Source organism: Chiloscyllium plagiosum, unplaced genomic scaffold (genome assembly GCF_037043375.1).
Source record: "Chiloscyllium plagiosum isolate Xiang-an unplaced genomic scaffold, Cpla_swu_hap1 HiC_scaffold_3, whole genome shotgun sequence".
In the NCBI taxonomy this organism is placed as follows: domain Eukaryota; kingdom Metazoa; phylum Chordata; class Chondrichthyes; order Orectolobiformes; family Hemiscylliidae; genus Chiloscyllium; species Chiloscyllium plagiosum.
The window spans coordinates 100,885,906-100,905,079 of record NW_028270141.1 but is presented as its reverse complement, the minus strand read 5'-3'; the positions used below and the strand labels follow the sequence as shown (position 1 = coordinate 100,905,079).

The following is a 19,174-nucleotide window of genomic DNA, read 5'->3' as shown; positions in this document are numbered from 1 at the left end:
GGTGGAGAACAACCGTTTTAGCCCCACTCAGCTACTATATCAATGGGCTTCTCACCATCATAAAGTCAGCACTGGATTAACTATATAAATGCTGTGGCTACAACAGCAGGCCAGAGGTGAGGAATTAGATTAGATTAGATTAGATTAGATTATTTACAGTGTGGAAACAGGAGCACCCGGAGGAAACACATGCAGACACGGGGAGAACGTGCAAACTCCACACAGTCAGTCGCCTGAGGCGGGAATTGAACCCGGGTCTCTAGCGCTGTGAGGCAGCAGTGCTAACCACTGTGCCACCGTGCCGCCCACAAATCTTGCAGCAAGAATTGAATTGAATTGAATTTATTGTTATGTGTACTGAGGCACAGTGAAAAGCTCTATTTTGCGAGCAGTACAGGCAGATCACATAGTTAAATAGCATAGATAAATAAATAATAGGTAAACAGCGGCAAGAAACAAAACACAAGTACAGGCGAATGCTAAGAGTTTGTGAGTCCACTCAGTATTCTAACAACAGTAGGGTAGAAACTGCGTCGAAACTGGCTGGTACGTGTGTTCAGGCTTCTGTACCTTCTCCCCGATGGTAGAGGCTGTAGAAAATCATTGCCAGGGTGGGATGGATCTTTGAGAATGCTGGCTGCCTTTCTTTGACAGCGGGCATGGTAGATGGATTCTATAGTTGGGAGGTTGCCTTTGTGGTTGTCTGGGCCAAGTCCACCACTCTCCAATCTTGAATGGTACAGTTGCCATACCAAGTAGTAATACATCCAGACAGAACATTCTCGATGGTGCACCTACAAAAGTTGGCAAGGGTATTCGCCGTCATGCCAAATTTTCTCAGCTGCTGAGGAAGAACGACGTTGTTGGGCCTTTGTAACCATTGCGTCCACATGAAGAGTCCAAGAAAGCTTGTTGTTGGTAACTCATCTTGTGACGCCACAAAGCCTGTCCTTCATCTAAAAGACGTAAATCAGGAATGTAATGGAATACTCACCATGTACCTGGATAAGTGCAAGTCTCCCCAACAACACTCAAGAAACCGGGAGAACTAGCCATTTGGATACAGAACTGGCTCAAAGGTAGAAGACAGAGGGTGGTGGTGGACGGTTGTTTTTCAGACTGGAGGCCTGTGACCAGTGGAGTGCCAAAAGCATCGGTGCTGGGCCCTCTACTTTTTGTCATTTACATAAATGATTTGGATGCGAGCATAAGAGGTACAGTTAGTAAGTTTGCAGATGACACCAAAATTGGAGGTGTAGTGGACAGCAAAGAGGTTACCTCAGATTACAACAGGATCTTGACCAGATGGGCCAATGGGCTGAGAAGTGGCAGACGGAGTTTAATTCAGATAAATGCGAGGTGCTGCATTTTGGGAAAGCAAATCTTAGAAGGACTTATACACTAAATGGTAAGGTCCTAGGGAGTGTTGCTGAATAAAGAGACCTTGGAGTACAGGTTTATAGCTCCTTGAAAGTGGAGTCACAGGTAGATAGGATAGTGAAGAAGGCATTTGATATGCTTTCCATTATTGGTCAGAGTATTGAGTACAGGAGTTGGGAGGTCATGTTGCGGCTGTACAGGACATTGGTTAGGCCACTGTTGGAATATTGCCTGCAATTCTAGTCTCCTTCCTATCCGAAAGATGTTGTGAAACTTGAAAGGGTTCAGAAAGGATTTACAAGGATGTTGCCAGGATTGGAGGATTTGAGCTATAGGGAGAGGCTGAACAGGCTGGGGCTGTTTTCCCTGGAGCGTCGGAGGCTGAGGGGTGACCTTGTAGAGGGTCACAAAATTATGAGGGGCAGGGATAGGATAAATAGATGTCTTTTCCTTGGGATCGGGGAGTCCAGAACTAGAGGGCATAGGATTAGGATGAGAGGGGAAAGATATAAAAGAGACCTAAGGGGCAACTTTTTCATGCAGAGGGTGGCACATGTATGGAATGAGCTGCCAGAGGATGTGGTGGAGGCTGGTACAATTGCAACATTTAAGAGGCATTTGGATGGGTATATGAATGGTAAGGTCCTAGGGATATGGGCCGGGTGCTGGCAGGTGGGACTAGATTGGGTTGGGATATCTGGTCGGTGTGGACAGGTTGGACTGAAGGGTCTGTTTCCATGCTGTACACCTCTATGACTTTATGATCATTCAGGACAAAATAGCCTGTCTGATTTAGACACCCCAATAATCACCTTGACAATTTACTCCCTTCACGATCGATCAACAGTATGTACTATCTCCAAGATGCACTCAAGTACCTCACCAGGGCTCATCCAAAAGCACTTTCAAGGCCCTGTGACCTCTGCCACCAAGAACGCAGCATGTGAATATCTCTACTCGCAAGTTGTCTTCTAAGCCACACAGCGTCACTTGGAACTATATCATGGTTCCTTCACTGTGGCCAGATCAAAATTGTGGCACTCCCTTCCTAACAGCACTGAGAGTGTTCTTACAGCCCAAGGTCTGCAATGATCCAAGAAGGCAGGTCACCACTCCTTCTCCTGGAAAACCCAGGGCATCAATTATTGCTGGCCTAGCCATCAATGTCTGTTTGCCAAGAATAAGTAAAGGGATGGAGGATGAAGAGGAAGTGAGGACTGCAGATGCTGGAGATCAGAGTCAAGAGTGTGTTGCTGGAAAAGCTCAGCAGGTCAGGTAGCATCTGAGGAGCAGAGGAATCGATGTTTTGGGCATAAACCCTTCATCAGGTTTTCGGATGCTGCCTGAGCTTCTGTGCTTTTCCAGCAACACATCCTCGACATGGAGGATGAAGAGTAGTTCAATTTGCTGATGACACGAAGGTAGGAAAGTAAGTTGTGAAGAGAGCATAAGGAGTTTATAAAAAGATATGGCTAGGTTGTGTGTAAACAAAAAATTGTGCGACAGAGTATGATTTAGGCAAATATGAATTTGTCTACTTTTGCAGGAAGAGTAGGAAAACAACATATTGTTGAATGAGACCGAGAGAGAGAGAGAGACAGAAAGGAAGATTGTGGAACACAGAAGGAAAGAGAGGTCTGGATGTCTTGGTACATGAACCAGAAATGTTTGGTATGGATGATCAGCAATTAAATAGGATGTAAAATGGAATGATGGCATTTATTGGAAGAAAATAGAAAATGAATTCAGGAATTTTTCTGGTGCTGTTGCAAAGGGCTTTGGTGAGATCACATCTAGAGTTGAGTATAGAGTTTTAGTCTCTTTTTTTGAAGACATAATTGCATTACAAGCAGTTCAGAGAAGGTTAACTCAACAGGGTCCTGAGAAGAAGGCACTATTATGAGGAAAGATTGGACAAGATGAGTCGGTATCCAATGGAGTTTAAAAGAATGAGAGGTGGAAAATAGAAAGATCCTGAAAGACTTGATAGGGAGAATACAAAGAAAGTATCCCACATTGTTTAAAAATAAGGGATTTCCTATTTAAGATAGGGATTAGAAGAAATTCTTTCTCTCAGAGCATTAATTTAATTGTGGAACAGGCTTGAAGGACTGAAAGTCCTCGTTGTGCTCTTATTCTGTGCGTTCTTCTGTACTGAATTCATTGAGGGGGATTCCTGAAAGCTATCCTCAGTTTCTCATTCAGGACACTAAGCTTTGACCAACAATTTAACTGGGTAAAAACAATGACTGCAGATGCTGGAAACCAGATTCTGGATCAGTGGTGCTGGAAGAGCACAGCAATTCAGGCAGCATCCGAGGACAGGCAAAATCGACGTTTCGGGCAAAAGCCCTTCATCAGGAATAAACCCGAAACGTCGATTTTGCCTGTCCTTGGATGCTGCCTGAATTGCTGTGCTCTTCCAGCACCACTGATCCAACAATTTAACTGGACTAGTCACATAAAAATATTGTGGCGACATGAGCATTTCAGAGATTGGGTACTTTTGTTAAGTAGGCAAAAGTGAAGACTGCAGATGCTGGAAATCAGAGTTTAGATTAGAGTTATGCTGGAAAAGCATAGCAGGTCAGGTAGCATCCGAAGAGCAGGAAAACTGACGAAGGGCTTTTGCCCGAAACATCGATTTTCCTGCTCCTCGGATGCTGCCTGATCTGCTGTGCTTTTCCAGCACCACTCTAATCTAAACTCTACTTTTGTTAAGTAGCTGACTTTCTGATTTCACAAAGTCTATTTGGCAACAAGACAGAATCAGGACTGTAAAAAAAATTCTCAACTTGCCTGGTTGAGTAGACTTTCCAATAACACTCAAGACATTCAGCATCATCTCGACAAACAACAAACTTAATAGGCACCAAACATTAAGCATTCACTCCTTCCACCAATGGTGCACAGTGGCAGCATTATGTACCATCCACAGGATCTAACACACCATTATTCCTCTAACCCACAACATCTAGCATCTAAAAGGACAAGGCCAGCAAGTGCATCACCATATACAAGTTCCTGTCTAAGTCACATGCCATTCAGATGTGAAACTATTTTGCCGTGGCTGCGTTGTTGCTAGATCAAAATACTGGAATTCACCACTTAGTAATAAGGGTGAACAGACACCATATGGATTACTGCTCTTTGAGAGGATGGCTCGCCACATGTTCTCAAGAAGTTTTAGAGATGGGCATAAATATTAACTTTATCAGTAGTACCAACATATGAGAAAATCAAAACAACTTGGCAGCAAAAATAAATTAACTCGCAAACCTAGGATACATCAGAGAAATTGTCGTTTGTACGGTCTTTCAATGATCATTCAAAATGGCTGAATGGCACTACCAAATACACGTGTAGAGTTTAAAAACAGGAAAATTGCAGTATTCATCATCTGGCAAGGCCAATAAGGAGATGTGCAGACAGGTTCTTGGACAGCATTCCTGACCAAGAACCAAAGCCAAGATTTAATGCACATGAAAATGTCAAGACTAACTAATAATATTTGGATCAGTATGCTGTGTACTATAGTAAATTCAACCAGCTTTTAAACTGAACATATATTTCACTTTTTAAAAATACGTCATTTCATTTGTCTCATTACAAATATTGTACGTTTAGATTTGAGTCATTCTATTTGCCACAATACTTTTGTTCAAAAATGATCTATTGGCTGTAATGTCCTTCTTCTGATCACAGTACTCAATCACATCTGATTTGAAATAAAACCTATTATATAGATATAATATTTTATAGTGCCCTAAAGCACAGCGATATGCACTGGGGCTGGGATGGTGTGTTGTCAGGTGGAAGGTGAGGGAGGGTGCTGGAGGTGCAGAAATGGTTCTGACATGCCTTTTGATGGAATAGACTGCACTCCTCAGCAGACACTATGTTTTAAATAATTTTGTGTAAAATAGTCCAGGTTTAAACACCAGACAGTTCCTGGCAGGCTCATCAACGTGATCACCACTGGAACCATTTCAGGTGGGTCGCAAATTCAAAATTTAACTGAAAGATCTGAGCCTTTACTTGTCGGGTATTTGTGCCAGAGGCAATCCACTCAATTTATGTCACAAAAATATTATGGATTTTATTTCCATATACATTTGATTGGCAGCTCAATTTTTTTGTTTCAGTATTTCTTTGAAAATCGTGTTTTTTGTAATTATTCATTTCTGGGTGTGGAAGTCATTGACAAGGCTAACATCAATTATTCTTGAGAAGACGGTAGTGAGCTGTCCTCTTGAATTGCTGAAGCCTACAGGGTATAGATGGACCCACAGAATTGTTACGAAAGGAGTTCCAGGATTTTGTGCCAGCAACTGAGAAGGAAATATGATTTAAAGTTCTGAATTCTGAGGATCACTGGACCCAAAATGTTAACTTGCTTTCTCTTCACAGATACTACCAGACCAGCTGAGTTACTCCAGCAATTTCTGCTTTTGCTTTAGATTTTCAGCATTTGCAATTATTTATTTTATATTAATGAAATATGACATTGTTCCAAGTGAGGGCAATGTCAGGATAAAGGAGGTTTTGCCAAAATTATAAAGGCACTAATCAGACCATAGCTGGAGTGCTGTGAACATTGTTGGGCCCCTATGTAGGGAAAAATATGCTGGCATTGGAACCAATCTTGAGAAGGATCACTAATCTGATACCAGGTATGGAGGGACTGTCTTATGAGGAGAGGTTAAGTTCTTTGGTCCTATACTCACTGGAATTTAGAAGAATAGCAGCGACCTTATTGAACAGACAATGTTCTTAGAGGACTTGACAGGGTAGACACGGAAAGGATGTTTCCTCAGGTGGAACAGTGTAGGACTTATGGGCATAACATCAGAATAAGGAGTCATAAATTTAAGACAGATATGAGGAGAAATTTCTTCTCTCACAGTGTAGTGCATCTGTTAATTCTTTACCTCAGAGAACTATTGGATTGTTTAGTATATTCAAAGCTGACATAGATAAGACTTTTAATTATTAAGATAATCAGGGATATTGGGAAAAGGCAGGAAAGTTAAGTTGAGAATTATGAGATCAGCCACAATGTAACTGAACAGTGAAGGAGACTTGATGGACTGCTCTGACATCTACGGTCTTACGTATGGCTTGGAGAAAAACTTGTCGTGGGTGGTGTTCTCATCATATGCTGCCTTGCCCTTCTAGGTGGGAGAGGACAGAGGGATGCAAGGTGCTGACTAAGGAACCCTAATGACAAGTGTATCTTGTCGATCGTACAAATTGAGTTTAATGGGCTACTTATTTGTAGATGGTGTCACATTTCTTCAGTGTTGTTAGACCTGCAGACATCAAGGTAAATGCACAGTATTCCATCACACTCCTGATTTGTGCTTTGTAGACAGGCTTTAAGGAGTCAGGAGGCAAATTACTTGCCAAATTCCAAGCCTCTCTTATGCTCATGTAGCCACATACATGGCTGGTCTAGTTCAGTTTCTGGTCAATAGTGACTGACAGGATGCTGATAATGAAGGATTCAGCAATGGCAATGCCACTGAATTTCAAGAGGGTTAGTTGGATTCTCTCTTACTGGAGATGGTCATTGCTTGGCATTTGTGTAGCATAAATGTTACTTACCATGTATCAGCCTAAACCTGGATTTTGTTCAGACTTGTTGCATTTGGACACAGACAGCTAAAGTATGAGTCAACAATGGTGCTGAACATAGTGTAATCATCAGTGAATATCTCTGTTTTATGATGCAGGGAAGATCATTAATGAAACAGCTGAAGATGGATGTGCCTACGACAGTCCCCAGAGACTCCTGCAATGATGTCCTGGACCTTTGGTGATTGACCTCCAATAATCACAACCATCTTCCTTTATGCCAGGTATGACTTCAACCAGCAGAGTGAAGGGTATGTCTGGCCATAGGGTTACACATTGTGGTTAAAAACAATTCTGCTGTTATTTTTAGCCCATAGTGTTATCTACTGCAAGGTCTGTCTGAAAAGTACTCGTTTAGTACACAATAGAGTCACACAAAACTATGGTGGGTACCTTCAACATGAAGGCAGGGCTTTGTCTCCACAAGGACAAGAGTAATGGTCACTCCTACTGATACTGTCACAGGCAAATAGACTGCACTCCTGAGTAGCTGTATGCCTTACTAGGAGTAGTCCTAAATAAATCCGTGTACAACGGCCTAAGTTTACACACCAGACAGGTCTTGGCAGGATCATCAGTGTGATCACTATGGAAACCATTTTAGGTGCTAGTGAAATATAATGAGGAAATGCTCAAGCATGTTTGCCCTCTTGTTGGTTCCCTCAGCATTTGCTCGCTGCAGATCTAACACAGCAGCCACGTGCTTTGGGATTTGATCAGTGTGATCAGTTGTCACGCTGAGCTACACTTGGTGACAGCCACTGAAGTTCCACACCACAGTGGGCTTCGCCCTTCTGTGTCCTTGCCAGCCTCAGGGCATCCCTCAAGGAATGTTCAGCATTGAGGAGAACGGATTCATTAGCCTGGGGAAAAGGAGAGAGGGCAGTGTAATTGGTGAGAATAAGCAGGAGGTCTCCATACCAAGAAATGACCTGATGCCATGAGATTTCATGGGGTCCAGAATGAAAGGCTCCCAGGGTAAATCCCTCCTGAATATATACCATCTTAGTGACACAGCTTGTGGTCTGTTCTGCCCACACACAGAGATGGTGATGGTGGTGCCTGGGAAATTGTCTGTAAGATATGATTCTTTAAGATGACTACATCAGACTGTTGCTTGTATAATCTATGGAACAGATCTTCCAATTTTGGCTCTAGCGCTCAGATATTAACAAGGGCCATCTTGTAGGGTCAACAGGTCTACGTGTGCTGTTGTTGCTTCTGATGCCTTCATCAATGCTGTGTAGTCATCCAGTTTCATGTCTTCTATCCAATTTTGTTGCAGTTAGATACAAAGATAACTGGCTTGCTCAGCAATTTCAGAAGATGAGCTCAGGGAAGAAGGTGGTGCAGTCATAATGTTCTGGGGACTTGGGTTCAAATCCCACAATGGCAAATGGTGAAATTTGAACTCAATAAATCCGAATAGAGAGCTAATCTAATGGTAATCAAGTAACCATTGCCAATTGTTATAAAAGTCCAACAGGTTCACTAATGTTCTTTGGGGATTGAAATCTGCCCTCTTTACATGGCTCACACGTGACCGCAGACCTCCAATAATGTGGTTGACCCTTAACTCTCCTCTGGACAATTAGCCTAGCCAGTGACACCCACATCTTGTAAATGAATAAAAATGGAAGAAATTGAAGATTGAACTATACTGCAGTGGATCTGGAATCACATGGAGGCTTTGGAGTTAAATGCTTGCTTTTCCAGGCTGCCACCTCCACTCAATAACAACTCCTGGCATGTTCCCCGGGCAACGACTGCCTCCACTCTTCATCCATACAAGATGGCAAAGCACCAGCCCCACAACATCATCATGTCCAATCTCGGGCTAACTCAGAATACTGTTCAGTGTTTCTTTACTGCACTCTGGAGTTCACTGACACCTTATGTTGCAGTGCTCTTGCCATGTCACTCCATACGTAAAGACACACCATCCCCTGTATCTGTACAGGATATATCTCATGGCTCTTAAGTTTGATTCTTAGTTCTCACAGACTATTTGGAACGACACAGCTTCTCAGCATTGCATTAGTTTTTAACACATTGCTGCTTTACTGAGAACCAGAGGCTTACAGCATCCCTGCTATAACTTGCTTCTTAGAACAGGCAGCTTGCCATTGTTGCCGATACTGATCAATAAAGAGGGTTGATATTTTACTATATGACACTGTGCTACATCAAGGTTACATTTACAGCATGTGCCAGCTGCTTATGTGGTAACACACTGCATGTTAGTTCAACCAAATGGCCATGTCTGAAATTCCAAGGTCAGCAGTTCTTAGTCAAGCGAAAGAGGACGATAGTCAGTAGGGAATTGGAGTCACACTCAGCCGAAGGCATTACCTTATCTCAGTCAGATGCTAGCTACGCCAGGGTCCAAGGATCTGTGTCCTTCGACTGTGTGGATTGGGCCACAGATAGTCTTGCAGTTTTAAGTCTAACCAGTCTGGGAATCACAGTTCAATCAGTTGGAGAGCTGTAGAGACATCAGTTGGAAAGATGTGCTGTGCTTTGTTGGGGCTGCCCTCACAAGTCACACGGTCAGTGTGTTTGTGGAGGTGAGGGGTGGGGTGTTTATTTCCTTGGTTTGGGCAGTAAATCACAAGAGGGGTTTTCAGGGTCAGACAATGTTGTGTAGGCAAAATGGGAAACTCATGTGATGATTTCATCCATTACACTGGGATACAGAGGGATAATAACTCAGAAGGAGGCAACTCCAAACGTAAGGGTGGGATTTAACACAAGAACGTGGAGTATTGAGGGTGGCAAAGGTGCACAAGTTATCACCATCCTGATTTGCAGCAGGATAGGGGCTTATGGAGAAAGCAGATGGTACTGTGAAATAAGATGTTGGATGGAAATGTGGAAAGAGGTGGGTCAGAGGTGGGGGTAAAAGAGGGGGAGGTGTGGCATTGCTTGTCAAAGATAGTATTACAGTGGTGGAAAGGACGATGGATGAGGACTTGCCATCTGAGGTAGTTTGGGCTGAGGTTAGGAATAGGAAAGGTGAGGTCACCCTGTTAGGAGTCTTTTACAGGCCTCCTAATAGTCCTAGAATCATTGAAGAAAGGATAGGGAAGGTGATTCAGGAGATGAGTGACAGTAATAGGGTGGTTGTTATGGGGGACTTTAACTTTCCTGATATTGATTGGGAAAGCTATAGCTCAAGTTCGTTAGATGGGTCAGTGTTTGTTCAATGTGTGCAGGAGAGTTTCCTGACACAATATGTAGACAGGCCAACAAGAGGTGAGGCCATACTGGATTTGGTTCTGGGTAACGAACCAGGCCAGGTGTTAGAATTAGAGGTAGGTGAGCACTTTGGGGATAGTGACCATAATTCGGTGATTTTTACTCTCGTGATGGAGAGGGATAAGTGTGTACTACAGGGCAAGAGTTATAGCTGGGGTCAGGGAAATTATGATGCGGTGAGGCATGACTTAGGATGTGTGGCTTGGAAAAGTAGACTCCAAGGCAAGAGTGTAAATGATATGTGGAGCTTGTTCAAGGAGCAACTATTGAGTGTCCTTGATAATTATGTACCTGTCAGGCAGGGAGGAAAGGGTCGTGCGAGGGAGCCGTGGTTTAATAAGGAATTGGAATCCCTTGTTAAATGGAAGAGGGCGGCCTATCTCAAGATGAGACGTGAAGGTTCAATTGGGGCGATTGAGAGTTATAGGGTAGCCAGGAAGGACCTGAAGAGAGAGCTAAGAGCAGCAAGGAGGGGACATGAAAGGTCCTTAGTCGGTAGGATTAGGGAAAACCCTAAGGCTTTCTATAGGTATGTTAGGAATAAAAGAATGACTAGGGTAGGAATAGGTCCAGTCAAGGATAGTAGTGGGAAGTTGCGTGTGGAGGCTGAAGAGATTGGGGAGACACTGAATGAATACTTTTCTTCAGTATTTACTCAGGAGCAGGGCATTGTCGTCGATGTGAATACTGAGACACAAATAAGTAGAATGGATGGCTTTGAGGTATGTAGAGGTGTTGGAAATCCTGGAAAAGGTGAAAATAGATAAGTCCCCTGGGCCTGATGGCATTTATCCTAGGATTCTCTGGGAAGCAAGGGAGGAGATTGCAGAGCCATTGGCCTTGATTTTTATGTCCTCTTTGTCTACAGGAGTAGTGCCAGAAGACTGGAGGATAGCAAATGTGGTTCCCTTGTTCAAAAAGGGGACTAGGGATAACCCTAGTAACTATAGGCCGGTGAGTCTCACTTCTGTTGTGGGCAAAGTCTTAGAGAGAATTGTAAGGGATAGGATTTATGCACATCTGAATAGGAATAATGTGATCAAGGATAGTCAGCATGGTTTTGTGAAGGGCAGGTCGTGCCTCACAAACCTTATTGAATTCTTTGAAAAGGTGACGAAGGAGGTTGATGAGGGGAAAGCGGTAGATGTGGTATATATGGATTTTAGTAAGGCGTTTGATAAGGTTCCCCATGGGGTAGGCTACTGCAGAAAATACGGAGATATGGCATTGAGGGTGAGTTGGAGGTTTGGGTTAGGAATTGGCTGGATGGAAGAAGACAGAGGGTAGTAGTTGATGGCAAAGTTTCTTCATGGAGTGCCGTCACTAGCGGTGTTCCGCAAGGATCTGTTTTGGGACCATTGCTGTTTGTCATTTTTATAAATGACCTGGAAGAGGGGTTAGAAGGTTGGGTGAGCAAGTTTGCGGATGATACGAAAGTCGGAGGAGTTGTTGACAGTGAGGAAGGATGTGGCAGGTTACAGCAGGATATAGAGAAGCTGCAGAGCTGGGCAGAAAGGTGGCAAATGGAATTCAATGTAGCTAAGTGTGAGGTGATTCACTTTGGGAAGAATAACAAAAAGATGGGGTACTGGGCTAATGGTCGGATACTTGGTAGTGTGGATGAGCAGAGGGATCTTGGTGTCCATGTACACAGATCTCTGAAAGTTGCCACCCAGGTAAATAGTGCCATATGGCGTACTGGCTTTTATTGGTAGAGGAATTGAGTTCCGGAGTCCTGAGGTCATGATGCAGTTGTATAAGACTCTGGTGCGGCCGCATCTGGAATATTGTGTGCAGTTTTGGTCGCCATACTATAGGAAGGATGTGGAGGCACTGGAACGGGTGCAGAGGAGGTTTACCAGGATGTTGCCTGGTATGGAAGGAAGATCGTATGAGGAAAGACTGAGACACTTGGGGCTGTTTTCATTAGAGAAAAGAAGGTTTAGGGGTGACTTGATTGAGGTGTACAAGATGATTAGGGGGTTAGATAGGGTTGACAGTGTGAACCTTTTCCCACGTATGGAGTCGGGTATTACAAGGGGGCATAGCTTTAAATTAAGGGGGGGTAGATATAGGACTGAAGTTAGGGGTAGGTTCTTCACTCAGCGAGTCGTAAGTTCATGGAATGCCCTGCCAGTAGCAGTGGTGGACTCTCCCTCTTTATGGGCATTTAAGCGGGCATTGGATAGGTATATGGAGGATAGTGGGTTAGTATAGGTTAGGTGGGCTTAGATCGGCGCAACATCGAGGGCCAAAGGGCCTGTACTGCGCTGTATTCTTCTATGTTCTATGTTCTATGTAAAGCCTCAAAGCTCATGGGGTTGACAGGGTCAGCTATTTATAAGGATATATGAAGTAGGGAAACCTGGATTTCACTTTCAGGACCGTTACCTTGAAGTGTATTATCTTCCACCAAATTTCAACTGTGCACTATGGATAAAAAAAAGGTTGCCAGAACACAATAGGCAGAAGAAGTTTTCACTGTTTTCTCATAAATCTGCTTAATAAGTCAGAGGCTCACATGAAGGCATCACATGGCCTTCCTTCTGTGAAGCCTCCATTCAATTGTGCATTGTGGCCTATGAAAAAGCCTTATTTCTGTTTGCAGTTTTGGAAATTGGGGTCCCATTTAAAACTGTGTTCTCTTAGTATTCCATAATTAGAATTGCCTGTGTAGCACAAGACTTCAGTTAACAGCGGTGCAATAATAAATAGCCTTTGATAAGCATAAACAAAAAATTTAGCAGTTGCTACACTACCCTGTTTTAAATGCAGTGTTTTGAAAATGAAAAGGTTTTTCTTCTTAGAAGGAATGAAGCTAACTTTGAAATGGAGGTGGGCAAAGGGACAATAGTCACCCTGACTTCATGACTCATTGAACAAGAGGGTTTAGACAATTGATTGATACAATGTAGATGGGCAGCCCTTAAAAAAAGGCTTATAACAGGGGTAAGTGAGGATCCAGGGAAACCGTCTTGCTTCAATACTAACATTTCTGCCCTGGGCTTGGTACAGTGTTCCAACAAAGCTCAATGTAAACTGGATGAATAGCATCTACGTAGGCACTTTACAGCCTTCAGGACTGAACACTGAGTTCAACAACTTCAAACAGGACTTCTGTCCTCCATTTCAATTACTAGAAGTGTTGATCTCATGGCTATGCATTTGTCTATCCTTTGGATCTCTATATTCAGAACTGAGCAGAGCAGATGGAAGGTTAATCATTGGATGAGCATTTTGGAGAGAGTGATCGTAACTCAATTAGATTCATGTCACATTGTTAAAAAAGTGAAGAAGGGAAAAACCAGGAAATCACAGGGCAGTCGGTCTAACCTCAGTTGTGGGGAAGTTAGTAGAAAGGATTCTGAGGGACAGAATATATCTGCATTTGAACAGACTCAGATTAATTAGAAATAGTCAGCATGGATTTGTTAAGGGAAGGTCTAATTTTATAAATTTGATTGAATATTTAAGGTGGGGGAGAAGCTGGAATGTCGATAATGGTAATGGATTTGATGCGGTCTAAATTGACTTTAGCAAGACATTTTTTAAGCTAACATGCTTAAGAAGGAATATGGGACACTTACCTTTTTTAGCCAAGGCATACATGAGCAAGGGGATTATGACAGAACTGTACGAACTGCTGGTTCGGCCATAAATAGAATATGCTTTCAGTTTTTGTCATTATAATAGGGGAAGGCTGTGATTGCATGAGACACAATGCAGAAGAGATTTACCAGGAGGTTGACTGGGCAGAAGGCTCTGAAACACGAGTGAAGATTGGCCAGGGTTATTTGGAGCAACAAAGGTTGAATGGGGTCCTGCTAGAAGAGTACAAGATTATGAGAGGCATACATACAGTAGATAGGAAAGCATTTATTCCGTAAGTAGAGACATCAATAATCAGATTACACATTAGAAAACTAAGAGGAGAGTTGAGGAGAATTCTTTTCATTCAGAAGGTGGTTTGGAATTTGGAACTCACTTCCCAAAAGGGCAGTTGTATCAGATGCTAATGTAACATTTAAGCAATATTTAGATATGTGCTGGTGTTGCCATAGCCCTGGTCCTATGGGCCATAAATTGTAAAATGGGATTAGTGCTGTCAGATCTTTGTTGACCGACCCTGACATGACAGACCAAATGATCTCCCTTCCATGCTGCAAATGTCTATGAATCTGCAGATACCATCGAGTTGTCTTATGCCTGAGCCTGAGTGGTAGCCTGGCCTCTGATAGCCCAGTAACAACGTTCCAGTGACCTGGGACATTTCTCCCTGAACCAGCTGCTGAGACATGCCAGTGATGAGCTTACTAGCATATGCTCTTGATTGTATTCTGGAGAGAGAACATACTGAATTGCAAGTAGCTGAGCTGGTAGAAGGTTCAGGAGGCAGCCTTGCTGAGGGATGTGGCTTCTTCCTCAGAAGTGGAGGAGTTGTTCATGGCTTGCCCTCTTTTGGGTGGGGCTTGTGTGGACACTGTGCCAATATCTGCACAAGAGAGTACAGGCCACCTATGGATATGCTCACAGTCGGGACAAAGGAAGCCCCGTACAGAAAAGCACAACAAAGCTTACTTTAATACATCAACATGGAGATCACAGCTCTCCATGGTCTTCTCCTTCTATTTCAAAGATCTTCTCTTCGTAGAGGGTGCACACACAAACGTTGGCCACTCTCTCTACCTTAATGTACACATTTTCCACTGCACTGCGACAAAAGGAAGGACTGATTGAGACGAAAGTGTTTGGAAGGGTAATCAGTATCGGTGCAGTTGGGGGAAACGATGGTGAGGTGTACCCAGTAAGTCAGTAGGAATCACAGAAGACAGGAAGTGTTAACATTCTGGGAGAATGAAGTGGCTGAGATATTGTATGCAATAGTGAGAGTGGTAGACCATTAGCCTTGGTGGGATGTGAAGGCAGTGTCAGAATTAGAGTAGTATAAGGTAGCAGAGAGAAGATTGTGGAGAACAAAGGTTCACTGACCTTCTTTTGATATTGCTGGACTTTCTTTGCACCTGGAAACCAGCATTGACCTTGGTGGCCATCTCCGTGCAGCCTGGTCATATCAGTTGAAGTCCAGGTCATATGTCAGCAAAGCGGGTACCAGCTTCCCTTGCTGGGCCATTCTCTTGGTAACAATGGTAGAACAGCCAAGTGTGAGGGTCAGTAAAGTGCCTGAAGTGCTGTTGAACTGGGGTTTAAATGTGTCTCAAGTGCCATAAACGGCAGGATGCTCTGACAGAAATGGGTACTTCTGCTGTTCTCCCGCATGATGGAACAATAAGGGCTCAGTGGAGCCCAGATGCATAGTTAATGAGGCGAGCAGCAGAAGAATGCTTGAATAAAGGCACATAGGCTTTGGGTCAAATACACTATGAAACTCTGCGAAAATAATAGAGCCAAAAAATGGAGAAATTCAGCTCATTGTGTCTGTAAACATATCAGGCTTTTGTTAACTGTGTTTGGCAGTTCATGCTAAACCTGCAGTTAAAGAATTATGTTATGTAAAAGCAAGTGATATAATCAGTAAACCAAATTTTATAAAGAAAGATCATCGAGTGATTGTCAGAAATTATCTTAGCATTGGGTAGGTAACAGAAGAGAAAACACTGGATAGATGGTTATTTTTTCAAAGTATGTGAGCTTTACTAGCATGGCTAGCCATTTTGTCACCCATACCAAATTGCCCTTTCAATTGAGTGGCTTACTAGTAGGCAATTTCAGAGGGCAGTTGAGAGTCAATCATCTTGTTGTGGATCCTTAATGACCTGAAGTTCAGACCAGATAAGAATGGCAGACAAGGTGTGGCCCATCAGCAACAGCACAAATATACTCCAATTCAATCAGCAACATCATTGCCTAGCATATTCCTCATTCTCCCCACCATCATCTGGCAAGAGGATCAATGCTGGTTCAATGAAATGTGCAGGAGGACATGCCAGAAGCAGCACCAGGCATGAGGTGTCAACCTGGTGAAGTTACTCGTGTGTTAAATAGCAGAAGCAACAAGTGATAGACAGAGCTAAGTGATTCCACAAACAATAAATTCGATCTAAGCTCTGTAGTCCTGCCATACCCCATTGTGAATGATGGTACACAATCAAATTAAAGGAGGAGGTTCATCCCTGCCACTCCCTAGCCAAGCTGTTCCAGTTCAGTTACAACACTGACATCTACTTGACAGTATGGAAAATTGCTCAGGTATGTCGTGTACATAAAAAACAGAACAAATCTAACCCAGTTAGTCACTACTCGATCAGTCTACTCTCAATCATTAGTAAAGTAATGGAAAGTGTCATCAATAGTGCAATCAAGCAGCACCTGCTCTGCATTAACTTGCTCAGTGACATCCAGTTTGGGTTCTGTTAGTAGGATCAGGAAATTTTATTTTTGGTTTAGGAGAAACACATAGCGTGGAAAGTGTTTTTGGTTTTTAGTCTTGCAGAAGTCTTGCTGAAGCTGGATATGTAAAGCAATTTCTCTTCAAGAAGAAATATTCTTTAGACCAGTTACAAAATAGGTTACCTCAGTGTAAGGAGTTCAATTTGAAAATTCCAGACCAGAAGTCTTTGGTTAAAACCCTGAAGAAATTATTCGAAGCTAAAGTCTAAACTCAGTTGTATGAAGACTCATTGAAGAAGCTATCAGATTCGTCAGACCAGAAATTAAACTTGCTGATATGATAGAGATGGGAATTCTCTCCAATGTAAGATAAAAGACTGCTGTTGAAATTAATTGATTGAATTTACATGTGTTTCAAAATCATCAAATTCACATTATGTGTAAATAATTTGGTTTCTCTTTTATCTTCTTATTTTGTTGCAATTTATTGTACTGTTAAAATCAAAGCTGCAGTTTTGGGTGCTTATATTTCAGTGAAAGACTCTCTCTTCTCTCTAATGAGATTTCTATTTTTATCTTTCAGGTTGTTCACATTCACTGCTTTCTATTTCCCTCCTACTGTTTGATAAAGTATTTGCCCAACCTTGCTTTTCCAGCCATATCCCCTGCCTTACTTGACTGTCTCTGGCTCTGCTTTTCCCCTCATGGATTCCAATCGAAGTTTCATCCTTCATGTTTCGAATCTACAGGCATCCCCAAGACAAACAGCTGTCCCTGACATGTCCTGAGATCCACACTTACTACTGTGTATACCCTCGACCTCTCTCTCCATCAGAACCATCTCATACTATCCCAAAGCATTCCTGGTGCCCAGGCCTATTTCATTCATCATCTCATTTGACATTTTTATATGGGCTTTCTCTCTTCCTTTCAGGCATTAATAAATAGCTCCAATAAAAGCAAGAAGAGTCATATTGGACTTGAAACATTAACTCTGTTTATCTCTCCACAGATGCTTCCAGATCTGCTGAGTTTCTTCACAATTTTCTGTTTTCTATTTGAGAGAATAAGGCTACCACTTTAAGTCAAACAATTTGTTTTCTCATTCCCAACAGTTTCACAGAAATGGTCACACTATGATGCCTAGTTTCTTACTTCATACATAGTTTTTAGCAGTGATTCAGATATTCTACCCATACCAGCCATTTGCAAATTAACCAAAAATATGTAATTTCATTGTGTGCACTGATTTGTTTGAAACCAGATGTTACACCGTAAGTGTACCACATTGAATGCTATTACTTCAAAGTCAGGTGTTACAATCGTTCATAATTGATGCTAAATCTACTAAACAACGAGGACTTCCAAAGGTGGGAAGTGACTGGCTCGCTCTTTCAATGGGCTAACTCTGCACTCATTATTTAGTTTGTAATTCTTTACATAAAATGGAATTAAATTACTTGATAAAGATCTATTATAGTTATCAGACAGTTATCAAGTTTAAGGCAACAAAAAGATTGCTTTGAAATTAAACAGTCCTTTGCTCACTCAGTGTACAGCATTCTAATTTCTCTTTAAAACATTGTCTTCATTACACAAACACCTATAGGCATATTTTCTTGGCATCTAAATTTTAAGCAGTAGAAAACATGATTGAAATTCACATCAGCTACCACTTTTGTGTTTTTCTAGTACTGCCATCTTTAAAAGTAACCCTATTTGTAAAAGAATGTTGTGCATTTTTTCTATCCCAAATGAGACAAATAAACGATTCATGATAAAATATATAATAGACATTATATGATCAACCTCGGAGAAAATCGGGTAGAAAAACTGAAACCATAACCAAATTAGAAACAATACTCACCAGCCTGTGAAGTCAGTGACTGCTGCGATAACAGCTGAGCACCCACTGTAGTTGGAAGCCTTAGCTTAGAGTGTGGTGACAACAGTGATGGTGCAGGAAGAAGGAGATTTGACCGGGTCTGTAATAGGAAAGGCAAATCAGAAACCAAAGCACAATTTCCTGGGTTATTCACTGACGTAAGTCTTGGTGCACATGCTGCCAATCAGTAAATAACATCCCAACAGTTCAGAGTTTGACCATAGATTTATTTCTGCTTTTTAAGGTGTTATATGTACTGGGAATTATTTTGAAATCAACAACCTTATGGATGCAGAACAAATAATGACTTGATTCACCAAAAAAAACTTTTAATATGTCCTATTAATGGATAATTATTCTGGATAAAGGAAAGGTAGTTTTGAAACAAAAATTGCATACAACCATACAAAAAGAAAATCATATTCTTATATAGCTTAAGTGTGACTATACACTGAAACATCTTCTTAGTAGTAAAAATCTAAAAGGTTAAACTCCTAGACATAATTAGAAAAAAAACTTTCCTAAAATAATAATGCCTAAAGACAATCTACTAAATATATACTTATTTGCATATTAGCGCAGATTCAGTCTGTAGAGTTACAGTATCCATGGAGAATTTTTGCATATGCTAAAATAATAAAGGATACTATAGTTGCTTCTTCTGTT

General features: G+C 42.0%; 1 protein-coding gene across 4 annotated transcripts in view; it reads right to left on the bottom strand.

Annotated features, from left to right (window-relative positions):
* Positions 1-19,174, bottom strand: part of ahi1 (Abelson helper integration site 1) — a 259,803-nt gene that overhangs the window by 92,607 nt on the left and 148,022 nt on the right. For all 4 annotated transcript variants that reach the window (XR_006311028.2, XM_043686138.2, XM_087981977.1 and 1 more), the window contains one exon: positions 18,491-18,608. Coding sequence is in view for 3 of the 4 variants with exons in the window: in XM_043686138.2 (XP_043542073.2) it covers positions 18,491-18,608 (118 nt within the window). In the remaining variant the exon portion in view is untranslated. The remainder of the gene's footprint in view (positions 1-18,490; positions 18,609-19,174) is intronic.